The following is a 17,148-nucleotide window of genomic DNA, read 5'->3' as shown; positions in this document are numbered from 1 at the left end:
TCAGAATGATGGCTCACAGACAGTGGGGACACAGTTAGGGTGACGCCAGCTGTGTGTCCTTGCTGCTTCTGCCTCCCACACAACAAACCCAGAGTAAACAGACCAACCAAACCCAAACAGAGCAAAACGAATACTCTGATTTCATAAGGTTTCATCCACGGGGCTCATTTTACCTTTAAATAACCCTTAACCGCGCTAGGAACAGGCCTGGGAGAAGGTATGGTAATGCAAGCTGACTCCACACGGTTAGTTTGGGGCTCGGTAAATAAAACAACACAGTCAAAACAGCGCTGAAGTCTTTGTGTGAAGAATCTTACATCATGAGAGTTCAGTAAAGTGGGATTTGAAAAGTTGTGTATATGTTTAGTCTGCTTATTACTTTTACTGAGACAAAATGCAACTGTGTTTTAGTAGTTTTTGTGAATATTGACGATAAATTTGGCTGCCATTTTGTTCCTTAAGAGTTCAGAACAAATGTTGAAAATGTATGTTAGTGACCAGATGTTCCAAACGTATGGAAACAATGTTCACACTGTCAGAAGAGTTTTGAATGAATCATGATTTATTATTTAAAGCGACTGTATGTAGCCTGTGCTCCTACTGTTTTAAAAGAGGAACTAGAACTAAACCTGCGAGTTGCCAGTGCCCAAACCTGCACATAGAGGACACGTACATGTTTTTCTCAGTATATGGACAGGCCATGTCTCATGTGAAAGCTCAGAACCTCCAGAATTCCCTCCCTGAGCTGTATAGGCTGCACTAGCACTGATTCATGAGTGACTGCAGGAGCTGGTAGTGACCATTCAGATCAGAGAGAGGCATTTTAGGTTTAAACCAACTGGATTTCAGCACTAAAACTGGCAACCCAAATGAGAGACTCATGTGAGGCTCATTCTGCTTTCTATCTGAAAAATCATCTTGAACCAAAACACCAAATTATAACACAAATAAATTGAACTTGGCGTCTAATGTATTTTATTTTTTATTTTTAATTAAGAATACATCAACATTGCAACTCTTACCAATAAAAGCTATATTTCGATTTGAACATGTTTATCTTGTATCTGAGGACACAGATAGGCCAATTTTATGAAATTCAAAATCAAAATCTTTCATCTTAAAATCTTAATTGGTTTAACATTAACCTCACTGAAAATTCTATTACACATGACGACACAACCCCAGTCACTACAGCAAGGATCTCCAACCTGTAGCTTGGGATTTCTGAATTACACGTACTGTGCTGAATAATTTAAAATTGTATCAATTAAATGCCTTTTAATTTTGATACCTGACTTTGTGCACTAATAAATGGATAATGGTTTATGTTTTATAGGCATCTAACTAAGGCTTGATGTGGCTCTTATATATGCTCAATTTCTTGTGATCGCCAAAACTAGTTAGCCGGGCTGGCGTCATCAAGTGCCTCTGCTTAATTTCATTTCTCTCCAGCGACTAGGTCAGGAATCAGAATACACTAGACGGTTTTGCCCCAGAAGTGCGAGTCCAGGTACCAGCATATCAGCGAAGAGCCATGTATTCTGTGTTGGCAACGATTCCCGAGATCGAGGACTTAAAGCCAGAACAAAGAGAATGTTTGGTGAATTTTATCAAGGGGAAAGACGTTATTGCCCTTCTTCCTACGGGATTTGGGAAAAGCTTAATACACCAGTTATCCCCGTTAGCAGTGCATTAAATATGTCATGACCAAATAGCAGCGATTGGTTACATAAAAAAAGAAAGTACCCGCCTACCGTCAAGCGAACAAATCCTAATGCGGCGAGGTCAGACGGTCAGGCTAAAAACTAGTAGCTCTCTCGCATTTTCGATTTGTAAAAGTAGCTCACCAGAGAAAAAAGGTTGGAGACCCCTGCTTTATAGTATCCTCAAATCACAATCAAACGTGCACTCATTCATACATTTTGAAGTTAAAGTAGGCGAGGTGTCTTGCCAAATGACACAACAGATATGCAAAAACAGTGGGTATAGTTCCAACAACTTGTGGGTTAGCAGAATATTTTTAGCAACTGAGCTACTGTTGTTACCCCCATTTACTGTAAGCTGTAAGTAAGCTCTTTTTGCTTCTCTCTTGTACTACTGCTACTACAAATACAACCACTACTACTACAAAACTACTACTACTTGCACCCATTGTAGTGAGTCCAAATCCCACATGTTTGTACACCATGTTGTTGTCCCCGTTCACTGTAGGTGGCTGTCCTCTCTCTCCTGCTGCGCCGCTACCTCTCTCGGCCCTCCCTCGTTACCCCTCCAGATGAGGCAGAGGATGCTGGGAGGAGGCGGTTTCCACGGTGACGACTGATGAGACCCAGGCAGACAGGTTCTGCTTGGGTGCACACCTCTTTTCTCTCCCCCTCCTTCTTCATCTCCTTCTCTCGCTCTGTCCTTCCTTCCTTCCTTCCTTCCTCAGATGCCCTCATTCACATCGCGGCGTAAACGAACGGTGCCAAATCTGTTTTTCATTCTAAAGCTCGTTCGAGTCTGTCCTTCACATGTCCCCCTCTTATCACTTCAAAATACTCATTAGTAGTATTAGCAGTTTTAAAAGGCTCACTCGGCCGGGCGGATATGGATTTTTGGAACGCTTTGGGGATGTGTGCTCATTTACTCTACTCACTAAAAGCGGTAGATGGTTGAAAATGAAATCCACTCTACGCTACATTAGCATCTTACAATATAGCATGTTGAAGTCTATTGTGATAGTGATGTGGCCATAAAAAGACACTTGACAGGAAGGGCATCTGGAGTAAAATTAATCGATGTCACCGCTCTATGGCTGTGGCAACTCCAAAGAAAGATAAACATTTTGATATTTTTCATTTTTTGTAATATATTTTGTTTGTTTGTTTTGTTTTACGTGTCATATTTTGGTCATTTCAAATAGTTTTTAAGGAACTGTATGTAAGACTTAGATTTAAAATTTCCAAAACTTGACTTATTGGTGTCCTCAGCTACAAGGTAGACAAGTTTAAATCAAATGTAGCTTTACTGATAACAAATCTAATGCTGATTTATTGTTAATTACAAAAACATTGGACATGATCACTCATTTATTTGGTGTTTTGGTTCAAGACGATTATTCAGTTAGAAAGCAGAATGAACCTCACATGAGTCTCTCAGTTGGGTTGCCAGTTTCAACATTGAAATCCAGTTGTTTTAAACCTAAAATGCCTCTCTCAGATCTGATTTGTCACTGCCTAAACCCCAGAACATGCAGCCATCATGATTCAGTGCTAGTGCAACCTCTGCAGCTTAGGAAGGGAATTCTGGAGGTTCTGAGCTTTCACATGAGGTCAAAGCCTGAAACATAACTACCCCAGACCTGGCACTGTCCAGCTCCCGGGCCACATACGCCTTTTGGTTAACTCTTACTGGCCAGTTTAAGATAATTTGGAATTACAAAATAAATATATTTTATCATTTTTAAAGTAAATGGGGTTAACAACAGTAGCTTGGTTGCTAAAAATATTCTGCTAACCCTAACCCTAGTTGCTGGTACTATACCCACTGTTGTTGCATATATCTGCTGTATCATTTGGCAAGACACCTTGCATACCTTACCTTCAAAATGTATGAATGAGTGTACCTTTGATCGTGATTTGAGAATATTATAGTGCAGACCTGGACATTGTCCAACTCCCGGGCCACATACACCCTTTGGTTGACTGTCACCAGCCCATTTAAGCAAATTTGGAATCACAAAATAAACATATTTTATGATTTTACCTAATGCATGGACTAAATCTGAATTGCTTTTATTTTAGAGATGTTTTTTAAATGACTTTTTTGTAAGGCAACCTCACATTTTCATTGCTTAGTCATAACATAAACTCATAAAGCAGTCTTACCAGCTTGTCTAAACAATGCTATTTACTGATTTTTATAAAGAAATTCAATTAATATTACGCAGAATTGAGTTAAGCATTTTGGCCCTCCACAATATTTCCTGTTTCTCGTGTGGCCCCATGGAAAAAATAATTGCCCACACCTGAACAAGCCTGTATTCTGAATCCATAAAAACGGTTTTATAGTGTAAAAAACAAAACAACAAAAAACAAAACAAAACACAACTTTGGATCAATAATAAAAGTTTTATTTTTTCACTGTTTGTTATGTATTTGTATTTCACTGATTAGAGGACGAAAACTTATACACACTTACACACTCTCACCAGAAGAGCATTGGCTTTTTGTTTAGTTTTTTTTTTTTTTTCAAACTAGTTTAACTTCCGTGTTCAAATATGACAATGCATTGGTTTATTGATTTTAGTAAAGTAACTGTATTTTCTGTACATAGCTTCAGTTACTTCCCAACAGTGCCTATATGTACAATTTTTCTGAACTTACAAGATTTAAGATTCAGATTCAAGGTTTTATTGCCATTGTCATAGAAAAACAAAACTTTTTTTTTTTCTTTAGAGCTTTAAACACTGCATAGTTTTGATGTAAAGTGAAATACCAAAAACGCAAGATCCAAAGAGGTCCAAGCTGTACACACCTCCATCTTAAACCGACATAAAACTATGATAAAGTTGTTAAAGTTTTGTCACTAGTCTGTATAACACAACTTTTTTTTTAGACTGTACAGTTGTATATCCTAAGACAGCCTCCAGTAATCCACACAGTCCCACCTCACCTTCCCATCCTGTTCTCCCTGACTTCACTGCACCCATGTCTCTCTCTCCCCCTCTGCTTCTCCCTTGGTGCACAAAACACATCGCAAAAAAACCCCACATCTTTAATTAATGCCTATATCTCCCAGCAGTGCGACCTGGCTGTCATTTATTCCTTACCCGGCGTGCCCCCTTCCTCGCTCGCGGTGCCACTGCTGCCCGGCCTCTCTCTATATTACTCCTCTATCATTCAGATCCCCAACCGTGTGGTCAAACGCTCCCCGGAGATTCACCTGGAACACGGGCCAAGCACATCTCATCCATCACCCCCCTCTCCGCTGTCTCCGAGCACAATAACAGCCCAGACACATGGAACCTGGGCGGGCTGGTTCATTCATGCATCGTGCCCATTACGCGCCCTTATCTCCGCCACGCAGAGTCTATAGAGTGCGGAAGATATCGACGCAAATGTTGATTACAAATAGCGGACGGGACCACACAGAGAATAGTAAAGGATGGGAAAGGTTGTTTTGGGTCAGATAGCGGTGGATGTAGTCTAGTCATATAAAACGAATGATTTGTAGCATCATGATTGTAGCATCTGTCGCATGGAGTAAGAAAGATTTCAGAAATGTTTGTGTGCATAGGACAGAAATCTGTAACCTGATTCATCAGCCGGTTTTACTTTGTTTCACTTCGTACAAACCGTCTGACCTCACAGCTTTAGGATTCGTTCGCTCGACTGTAGGTGTGTACTTTTTATCATTTAACCCAGGCGTGTCAAACTCAAATTCACAGAGGGACAAAATTAAAAACTGGGACTAAGTTGCGGGCCAACCTAAATATTTATTGAAAAATTTCAACAAAATCTGCATGTTTTCCCTTCTTTTGAGATATGTAATGTTAAACCTTTTCTTATTAAAATAAATGTTTAATAATAGTTTTGCTTAAACAATGAATCCAGAACAAGCATAATATAAAATAATAACAAAATTTTAAATAAATAATGTCTCTATAGCCTATCTGTAGCCGGCGGGCCAACTCTAATACATATTTGACATGATCTCGCGGGCCAAATATAATTATATTGCGGGCCAAATTTGGCCCCTGGGCCTGAGTTTGCCATGTCTAATTTAACCAATCGCTGCTATTTGGACGTGATGTATGTAATGCACTGCTAATGGGGCTAATTGGTATCTTAAGCTTTTCCCAAATCCTGTAGGAAGAAGGACAATAACGTCTTTCCCCTTGATGAAATTCACCAAACATTCTCTTTATTCCGGCTTTAAATCCTCGATCTCTGGAATTGTGGACAACACTGAATATATGACTCTTCACTGATTGGCTGGTGCCCGAACTTGCACGGGTTTTTGCGAACCATCTATTGTATTTTGATTCCTGATCTAGTCACTGGAGAGAAATGAAATTGAGCAGAGGCACTAGGTGGCACCAGCCTGGCTAAGAAATCTGTGCTTGTTTGGGAAATCTGTGCATATTTGTCTGTAGTTGAGCATAAAATAAATATTTGTAAACTCTCGAATGAGTCCATTTGTTCATAAAATGTACTGTGTGTAATTTATCCATCATAATACGAATTGAAAAATTACAACATCAAGAATTACAATCTCAAAATTAAAATTTACAGTTCTTTCTATCTTTGGTACGAATATGAATTCACAGATGTGACTTTACTCTCAAAAATACGTCATCACTTAACAGGTATTATTTATTGAGCAGAAAAAACATTGATCGAGATGTCAGAGTTTTGCATTTGTGAATTCAGTATGAATGTACTGAAAAAAGTGTAATCGTAAATTTTCATGATTGTAATTCTTCATGTTGTAACTTTTCAGCTCATATTCTAATGGATAAAATATTCACAATACATTTTATGTACGACTAGACTCATTCTCAAGTTTACAAATATTGATTTTATGCTCAACTACAGACAAATATGCACGGATTTCCCAAATATGCATAGATTTTTATACTATGCACATGGATATTTCTGAAAGCTTTCTTACACCATATATCAGGTGTTGTTAGTTTTAGGTTTATGGTGTTGGGTGTTCTATAGAATAAATGAGTGGAACTATAAAAACGTAATAAATTAAAAACAAAGCAAATTGTCAGTGGGTTCAATGACAGTTAACAATGAAGTTTTGTACTAGTTTGGCGGTCAAAAAACACTGTACCTGATTTTTATTGGCTTATACTGTAAATGTGGAAAAACAAAACTAGCTCAGTCATCCTTTTTTTTTTTTTACAAGGGTCATGTCATTCTTAGCTGATTATTCACAGCTATAGTTAAGTTATATATAAGTTTATAAGCACTTTTCACTACTTTCAAAGGATAGTTTTGACATCATCGTTAATAATGAGCATTGTTCTTGGATGCAGCGAGGAGATGGTTTTATTTTGACCCTGAGAGCTGCTTTTGCAATACTGAGAAAAAAAAAAAAAAAAAAAAGAGTATGGTCCCTTTAATATATGTAATTACTCGAGCTGTCAGCATGAAACAAAAAGTGCAGCCAGTCAGTATCTGTGCTCAGAGATGACTTTTGGTATTAGATTTTTATTCACACTTTCTGTTTTAATGAACTGAAGGGCTGTTCTCAAATGTAAAAGTGCAGTTTATTTTGTTAGGTTCTTTTTTCAGACCATGAGTTTGTTTTCATACCTGAGAGTTTTGACTGCTCACTCGCGGTCTTCCTCTGAGTGTCTGGTCAGCTGATTTATACAGGTTTTGTCATGGTGTTAATTTTCCTTTAATTATTTTATTATTCTTGACCCTGGGTTTTATTTTGTTATTTCTCCAGCTGTGTGTGTTTTTGAGTTTTACTTCCTGTCATATTAATTGTTTGCCCCTTCCAAGTGTGTCTCACCTGTGTCTCATTCATCTGTGTGTATATAAACCCTGTGTTCTCCTCTGTCCTTTGTTGGTTCATTTGTCATTTTTAGTGTCACGTCTGTTAGAATTTTTTTGTGTTTTTTTGTGTTTGGCAGTCCTGCATTTTTGGGTTCTCTCTCTGCTCTAAACATGACAGATTTAGCACAGATTTCCATGTGACCACTCTGAGGAAGACAACTAGTGAGTAGTCGAAACTGTCAGGAAAGCAAACTCATGGTCTAAAAGAAGAGCCTAAGACTTTGTTTATATGATGACGGTCTGAACAGAAGATGCAGAAGCGGCATCGCGTGCATACGGTGACGCGAAAGGGTGTGGAATTTGATTGGGGTGAGCAGATCTGACCAGAGTTTTGTGTCTTGGGCAGTGTAGACAGAAACACTACGGCAGAGCGTATTCAACTTTTCCACTCTGGAGGGTGGTTTCAGATTTTTGCTGTTTTAAGCCCCAAAAACGCTGTCAACGTCTAAACGAAAGGCACTTCCGATAAAATATTTTGACGTTTTTACCCGCAAGCGTTCTCATGTAAAGAGGCCCTTCTCCGTTCTTCTCTGTCCCTTGTTGGTTCATTTGTCATTTTCATTGTCATGTCTGTTAAAATTTTTTCGTGTTTGGATGTTCTTTGTTCTATTAAACAATTTTGCAAATACAGTCCTGCACGTAACCACTCTGACGAAGACCACTAGTGAGGAGTCGAAACTGTCAGGAAAACAAATTCTTGGTCTAAAAAAAGAACCTAAGGCATGATGACGGCCTGAACAGAAGACGCAAAAGTGGTGTCGCGTGCATACGGTGACGCAAAAGTGTGTGGAATTTGATTGGGTATGCATGCCAGACGGCTCGGTGGTGACACTAGGTGGTGATGTATGTGACGTAAAGATGTACGTAATGTGCGCAGATCTGACCAGAGTTTTGCGTCTTGGGCAGTGTAGACGAAAAACGCTATGGCAGAGTGTATTCAACTTTTCTACTCTGGAGGGTGGTTTCAGATTTTTGCGTTTTTAAGCCCCAAAAACGCTGTCACCGTCTAATTGAAAGGCACTTCTGATAAAATATTTTGACATTTTTACCCGCAAGTGTTCTCGTGTAAACAGGCTCTAATTCATCTGTGTGTTTATAAACCCTGTGTTCTCCTCTGTCCTTTGTTGGTTCATTTGTCATTTTCATTGTCATGTCTGTTAAAATCTTTTCGTGTTTGGATGTTCTTTGTTCTATTAAACAACTTTGCAAATATAGGCCTGCATTTTTGGGTCCTCCCTCTGGTCTAAATTTGACAGATTTGGCACAGATTTTCATGTGGCCACTCTGAGGAAGACCACTAGTGAGGAGTCGAAACTGTCAGGAAAACAAACTCTTCAAAGTCTAAAAAAAGAACTTAAGGCATGATGACGGCCTGAACAGAAGACGCAAAAGTGGTGTCGCGTCTTCACTTTTTATTCCGCGTTTAGACGAGCGTTTTCAGGAGGAAATCTGCATGCATATGGCGACGCAAAAGTGTGTGGAATTGGATTGGGTATGCATGACGCTAGGGTGGTGATGTATGTGATGTAAACGTGTACACGACGTGAGCAGATCTGACCAGAGTTTTGCGTCTTGGGCAGTGTAGACGGAAACGCGACGGCAGAGCGTATTCAACTTTTCCACTCTGGAGGGTGATTTCAGATTTTGCATTTTTAAGCCTCAAAAATGCCGTCATCTTCTAAACTAAAGGCACTGCTGATAAAATATTTTACCCACAAGCGTTCTCTTATAAACAGGCCCTAATAACATAAATTATCAGAAAACCAAATGAACCTCATCGGACTTAAAGTTGCAGTACCTGATTTATCTTAAAAACATGAAAAAGTGATCCAAAGTTATTCATCACAATTCCTAATCCAGGCATAACATTTTCATTATTCAACACAATGAGTTAATAAGTGCTTTTCACAACTTTCAGAGAACTTCCAGAGCAGAGCAGCATCACTAATTAATTGTACCTCAAACACAAACAAAGTGTCCAAATGACTCCCGTTGAAACTATCTCTACATAATAGCATGCTAACAGCGCACCAGCCTTACTTCCGGGTTCGATGACAAATAAAGGCTTCATAATTAAATGCAGATCTTTTTTTTTTTTACTAATCTGTAATGAGGACAAATTTTACTTTAGTACACACACACACACACAAAAAAAATCCCTATAATTATCATTTCAAACACAAAACACATACTAGGGTGCTTTGTTTTCTCCTGCTTTGACATTGGCGTGACTTTGTTATTTGGCACAAAGCTCCCACAGATGTGCTTATTGGTCTGCTGGGAATGAAAAAAGAGCTGTCTGTTTATTCCTTCAATTACAAGCATGGGTTTGTATGGAAATGAAAGAGGCTGCGTTGAATAAAACCGTGTACCTGCACCATCTGGGCCTGTAATCGCCTCCTGTGCCCCACAATGCACCGGTCATGTCTGGCTGCACGGGGACGCTAATGGCAATGTGGTGCTTTTAATCAGGAATGACAAATGACAACTTTTTATACGTCAAAGTCACGGGATTGCGGAGGTCAGATTCAGAGCGCAAATGTTGCAGCAGTGATGGTATTTATAGCACGTAGCTTTTAGTTAGATGTAAGTGTATTATTTAAGGTAGCTGCTAAATTAAAGGCACTAAAAACTTGTTGAGGGACTAAACACCTAAACTCCTACAACCACCGTCTTTCTAGAGCTGCTAAACTGGGCAGAACCTGAAAGACTAAAGGGGAGAGTGAGGGAGAAGGAGGGGCAGAGTAAGCACTTTCTCAGCTACTCTTAAAAAACTATTATTGGTGCAAAAACGTTTTGTTCGAAAGTTGCAAGTTGTAAGAGAATTTGAGTAATTTATCCTCCACGTACATCTCAGTTTAACATTGACTCACAAAAGCTATATTTACACCTTCTTCTTCCCTTGGCATATCATTGGCATACCACTATCTTAATTATGGCATTTTGCTGTCTAACCGGTGCTACTGGCCTTCATAGTCTCACCACATTTGCTTCATAATCCTCCTTCTTTGGAAACATAGTCAAGGGGCTTGAACACTCAAAGATTATATTATGTTAGTAGACTTTTACTTCCAACCCTTTCTTGGACAAGTTGAAAACTTCTACAACACAAGTCATTCCATGCCACTAACATCGTCTGCTAATTGATTCATCAAACTTGACATTCTTACTATTTATGATATTAATATTATTCAAAGTTGTATTTTTATATTTAAAATTCTGTATAATACAACAATGATCATTGAACATTTCACATTTTACTTTAAACCAATGCAGAGATTCATAGATGCAAAACTTGTCAAAACTGTAATTTTCATGTTTCAATAAAATGTACAACAGTAATACACAGTACAATACAGTATATATAGTACAGTAAAACAGAAGGAAATACACAGAACAAGATCTTTCCATTTCAGTGCAGACTACACAACAAAATAACTATTTAGCACTTTTAAATCTGAATTCTTTCAGTTCTAACAGTGACGATTCACACTAAGATCTTGACAAGATGTTTAAAAAGGAAATATTACCATTTCTACAATTCTTATATAAATACTCATATATAAATACTCTGAATTTTTAAGTACAATTTAGTTTAAAATTCATATAAATTGAAAAAGTCTAAGCTATATTTGGTTCTTTGGTTTAAAGACTTGAAATAACTCAAAGCAGATGACTTGGACTTGACTTGGACTTATGGGCCAGTGACTCGAGAGTCGACTGGGACTTTCCTGTCTTTGACTTGGGACTCAAACTTGAAGTCAAAGACTTGAGACTTAAATGAGACTTGCAAAACGACGACTTGGTCCCACCTCTGCTGAGAACTAAATGTATTTGTAATTGTAATGTATAGGGATGTAACAATAACCAAAATGTCGTGATATCGTATCGTCAAAAGTCTCACAATAATATCGTGGGCTGTCACAATATATCAAATCACAAGCTCTTTGCTTAAATGCATGGTTTTATAGTAGAAACAGCTTATAAACATCAAAAACTACATATCCCATGATTAATTTTTGTGTAGACAACATGACAAAATATGTTTTTTACTTGAATTTTTGCGATTATGACAGAAATAATTCACACCAAAATCTTGTTAAGATATTTTAAAAAGCATAAACGTGTTCTATCTACAATTATATCAGCCTCTCCAAAATATCGCAATAAATATCGTACCGTGAGATGCATATCGTGATAACATCATGCCGAGAGGTTTGGATATCGTTACATCCCTAGTAATGTAGCATGAAGAACTGAAAACATAAACTGCACAATGTCTAGGGAACTAATATTGAAAAATGATGTAATAAACAAGAGAATAATCCTTTATATAATGGTGTATATACTGTATTGTCTCATATATGAATTGAATTAATTGTTTGTGGAATGCGATATCACACTCCCACGTACATTCTGACATTGTTTATATTCCTAAATTGGATTTTATAGAAATATTCAAAAACAAAAACCCACAAATGTTAACCCAGATCTCTCAATAGTCCTGTGTTTTATTGCTTCATTTATCCAGCCACACTACATCACAACAGATTAGTGTACAATCGCACTTTGAACCGCCGTTATATAACCCACGCAGTTGTAATGTATTAGTAGTTACATATTTTCTGTTTATGGACGCTGCTTCCTGCCACCCTGCTGTGTACCGTGGGCCTCTGATTTCGATGTGAACTGACACGCCAGAAAGGTCATACTATCATGTCCAATGTCAGCATGTCTACGCTAACCCAGACCAGAACGAACACACAATCTTACATTCTCAAATATATACTCTCTCTACCTATGAGTTACTACTTAATCTAAAGCACACATTACTCAACTTAAATGTTCTATTAAATATTTATTCTTCTGCCTTGGCCTCTCTCCAGGTCGACCCTTTCGCGGACGACTAACTCACCCAATTTTTCTTATAGATGTGGTGAAAGCGAAATGATGGTGTCTACAAATTAAGCCAGTCTGCAAAATGTATGGGGGATGCGTCTGCTTAGCCTTGAATATTCCACAATGTGACTTTAAAGATCCTATTTTACACAGACTCGACTTTTGTGAGCTTTGAGATGTGTTATAATGTTGTCACCTCATCAAAAACAGACCTGAAGTTGTGTTTTGTTTCATTCATACATGTTTGAAATTAAATAAACATTGAACAATTGCAAGATACGTAAGTTTAATGCCATATTTTGGAACATTCCAGGCACAGCAATGACATATCCAAGGAAATGAGCAGAAATGTTACTCAGTGCACCTTTACATATGTGGTATAAGAGCATTCGACTCATTTTAAATTGACTTAAATAACCTACATCTAATACAATTCAAAGGTCCTGTATTATGCAAAACTGATTTCTGAGCATTTAGCCTTGTTATAATCTTGTTACCTCCTCAAAAATATACCCAAAGTTGTGTTTTGTTCGCCTGATTCATCAGCCGCTTTCACTTCGTAGAAACCGTCTGACCTCGCAGAATTAGGATTTGTTCGTTCGACAGTAGGCGGGTGCTTTTTTATTTAACCAATCGCTGCTATTTGGTCGTGACGTATGTAATGTGCCAAATCCCATAGGAAGAAGTGCAATAACGTCTTTCCCCTTGAAAAAATTCAGCAAACATTCTCTTTATTCCGGCTTTAAATCCTCGATCTTGGGAATCCGTGCCAACACAGAACGTACGGCTTCGTCTACATTCATCTCGACCGTTTTGTTTACTGTTGTGCTGTTCCACAAAAGGGATCGAGACAGGCGCTTGAGTTTGACATCATGGCTTCACAGCTCTTCATTGATTGGCCGGAGCACTGTCTACAACTTCTGGGGATCTTGCAATATGGACTAGTGTATTCTGATTCCTAACCTAGTCGCTGGAGAGAAATTAAATGAGAGGAGACATTAGGTGGTACTAGGAGTAATCCTTTAATATTACCGTGCCTGTATCTCCAATGCTGAAAATGGTCTGTTCCACCTTGTAATGTCATGAAGTGGTCAAAAGCTACCGTTTAACTTTTACTCCAGAGCTGAACTCATTCATGTGATTCTAATAGGGATGTAACAATAACTGAAATGTCGTGATATCATATCGTCCAAAGTCTCACAATAATGTCGTGAGCTGTCACAATATATTGAATCACAAGGTCCTTTGCTTAAATGCATGGTTTTATAGTAGCAACAGCTTATGAACATCAGGAACTACATATCCCATGATTCATTTTAGTGCAGACAACATGAAGAAATATGTTTTTTACTTGAATTCTTGAGATTATGGCAATAATAATTCACACTGAATTCTTTTCAGGATATTTTAAAAGCAAAAAAGTGTCCCATCTACCTATACAATTATATCAGCGTCTCCAAAATATCACACTAAATATTGTACCATGAGATGAATATTGTGATAATATTGTATTAGAGATCTGGATATCATTACACCCCTAGATTCTAGTGAAGGTGTATGAAGTTTAAAAACATAATGGAGCAGAGTTTTTTCAGTCTGAGAGAAGAACTAAATATGCAGGATTTGTGTATTAAACATGTGTGAATGAAACAAAACACAACTCCAGGTCTATTTTTGAGGAGGAAACAGGATTATAACAGATCAGAAAATAGCATCATGGGGCCCTTTAACTAATCACCATATAGAAAACATCTACTAGTCATTTACTGTAAGTAGGTACCACAGGATACTACTTAATCTAATCTATATAAACGCTTTAATTATGACAAGGATACAGTAAAAACAAAGAGAAAAACATTCACATCTTACATTCTGAACTCCAGCGATTGTGCAAATTCAGTCCAAGTTCAGATGCCCGACCTGGTTTCTACTCCAGCCTGTTTTACCATCACCTGGAGCGATACGGCACGGGACAACAGCGCTGAGGCATCATGGGATACTGCCAGCCTCACCTAATGTTACCACAGGGCATAATGAATAACTTTAGACTTGTATTTTATTATTTATACCTTAACATAATGTATAGAAAATGCACTTTCAGCACACATTCCCCTATTTGCCACATTAAAGGGCCCATATTACGCTGTTTTCTGATCTTTTATCATGTTGTTTCCTCTTCACAAACAGACCTGGAGTTGTGTTTTGTTTCATTCACACCTGTTTAGCACACAAATGTTCTCTCAAAAGGTAAATGATAGATGTTAACTTGAAAATACAAGGTGGAACAGAGCATTTTGAGATTTTGAAATATAGGCAAACTAATAACACAGTTCTAACATGTCTTAAAACCTCACAGGAATCCATTTTGCGTAATATACACTACAGAAAACAAAATCTAGTCAAGTTAAGATGACTTGAATTAAGAAAGTTTTATCACGATTTGAGTAAATTTCACTTGAGGAAGTAAAATGATCTGCCAGTGGAATAAGACTTTTTGTATTTAAAATATGAAAATACATCTTGCTACACTTAAAATATGAAAAACAGCAACTTTCTGCGCTTAAAATAAGAAACAAAATCAAAAGTTGCATGAATTAAGAAAAACACACTTATTCCATTGGTAGAAAATTTTACTTCTCAAGTTGAATTGACTCAAATAAAGTCAAATGTTTTTAATTTAAGTCATTTTAACTTACCTAGATATTGTTTTTTTTTTTTTCAATATAGGACCTTTAATGCGTGGATATTTTCAACATGACACTAATGTAGATCTGTTCATGAAAGGTGCACTGCGTAACTTTTCTACTGGATGATCCGTCACTTGTTTGAGATGTTAACGCTTTGCCACAAATTTCCCACACGTCATTTATCTCCACGGAAACCAGGTGCTTCTTTAGCTCTTTAGAAAGGCAAGTTCGCGTAAGTATTTTTACACAAACATCTAAACACCTATCGATTTCAATTCAATTCCATTTTTTTCCCCAAAAAATGTTAAATTATAATCCCACAAAGGCAAAGATTTATACATATGTAAATATATTCATACATATATAGTTTGTATGCCCTTCTGTGATTGATTTAGTGGCTTGACAGGTTCAATTTTTGGTTAAAGTAACAACAGGCAAGACATGAAATCAATAATAATAATCATAATATTAAAAGCAAAAGGAAAAAAAAAAACTATATTTGAATAAACGCAACATAATTCAGTAATCTGAAACATCTGGGACACACACAAGCACCGGAAAAGTTATAGAGCCTATAGCCCCATTAATTATGAAAGATAAACTAAAAATATATATAATAAAACTATGGCTACTCATTTATGTATGTGGTTTTATGTTAAATGTTATATCGTGCGATTTGTTGTGTTGTTTTAAATAACTCCAGCTACCAAAATGCAGTATTAAAGACAGAGATATACAAAAAGGTAAATGTGTTTTGATTACTCTAGCACTATAGTATTCATTGTGCTCAGAAAATGTCAACAATTACGGGCCTTAGATTAGACAATATCAGTAAATCCCAATAAGAACACTTGCGGTCCTGTCTCTTCCTTTTAGTATTTTTTGGGGATGAGGGATTTTGAGTGCTCCTATTATCGTAAACAAAGCTGAAAATCAAACAAACTTATAATTAACATGAGCCAAAAGATGTTCCAAATATTTGTTTCCAGTACTGTTTTCCATTATTTAGTCTATTGATAGCAAGACATCCATTCTAACTTCCCAGGGGAGCTATAACGTGTGAGGAAGAGGGGAACTTCAAACATTTTATGAATCAAACCCACTGTAAAGCCATTAACACGCACTAGCAGGCACATAACAGGTCTGCGGAGCACTTTTGAATGGATTTTTTGGCGTTATTCTCACTGTTGAGTCAATATGAGACTCACTAATTCTCCTAAATTGCTTTGTCATCAGTGTGTCATAGAACCGGGGACATTTTTGGCACAGCTCGGTGACGGAAAGGGCGCACTTCGCGTAATATGTGGTGTAATTACGCACGGGAGCAGAGCCTGAGCAGAGAGCGCCTATGGGCCGGCACCAGCGGCGGTGGGGTGAGACAGGGCTCGGGGCAGTCAGTCAGTCAGACGGAGCACGTACCTTCCAGACAGCAGGTTCGCCAGAGGCCGGAGTGCGTCATCACCTCCTCGTTCTTGCGGCTCGTGTCGTTGTCCCCGCTGCTCTTCACGCGGCAGACCCCTCGCGAGTACAGCCAGTAGTCCGTGCCCACCGCGATGGTCATGAGGCTGAAGGCGGCGAACGCGCCCACCGTCGTCACGAGCATCTGGACGCCGCGGTCACACATCAGCATCTTCATAAAGGCGGCTCCGGTTGGGCTTAATCTGAGTCCCTCCTCTCGTTAAGATTCACCGTTTAATTTCCACGCTTTTCCCGCGAGATTTGGACAAGTCACACTCGGGTTTCAGCGACAGACACTCCAAGATTTCATACACAGCACAACAACGTGTAATTGGGATGTGTGAGCGTGGCGCATACATAAAACAGTTGGTTGGCTTCTTAGTGTCGGGCAGAGGCTCGTGGCAAAGGGCGGGAAGGCGGGGGGCAGCACGTCACTTTCTCGTGCATCAAAAACCGGTTTTTAGCACAGCACTCACGCGCACACGCACATATCCAGGACGATTAACGACCACCGGTTGTCCCCGCTTAAACCGAGCAGTCCT

The 17,148-nt window shown here is 38.3% G+C and overlaps 1 protein-coding gene across 1 annotated transcript in view; it reads right to left on the bottom strand.

Moving 5' to 3' along the window:
• The window catches only part of cacng3b (calcium channel, voltage-dependent, gamma subunit 3b), a 39,655-nt gene extending 22,871 nt beyond the window's left edge, over positions 1 to 16,784 (bottom strand). The window contains exon 1 of the mRNA XM_020919944.2: positions 16,568 to 16,784. Coding sequence (XP_020775603.1) covers positions 16,568 to 16,784 — 217 coding nt within the window. The remainder of the gene's footprint in view (positions 1 to 16,567) is intronic.
• Positions 16,785 to 17,148: the final 364 nt, after the last annotated feature.

Source organism: Boleophthalmus pectinirostris, unplaced genomic scaffold (genome assembly GCF_026225935.1).
Source record: "Boleophthalmus pectinirostris isolate CB_2022bp ecotype Guang Dong unplaced genomic scaffold, ASM2622593v1 HiC_scaffold_17, whole genome shotgun sequence".
Lineage (NCBI taxonomy): Eukaryota > Metazoa > Chordata > Actinopteri > Gobiiformes > Gobiidae > Boleophthalmus > Boleophthalmus pectinirostris.
This window is presented reverse-complemented; position numbering and strand designations above follow the sequence as displayed.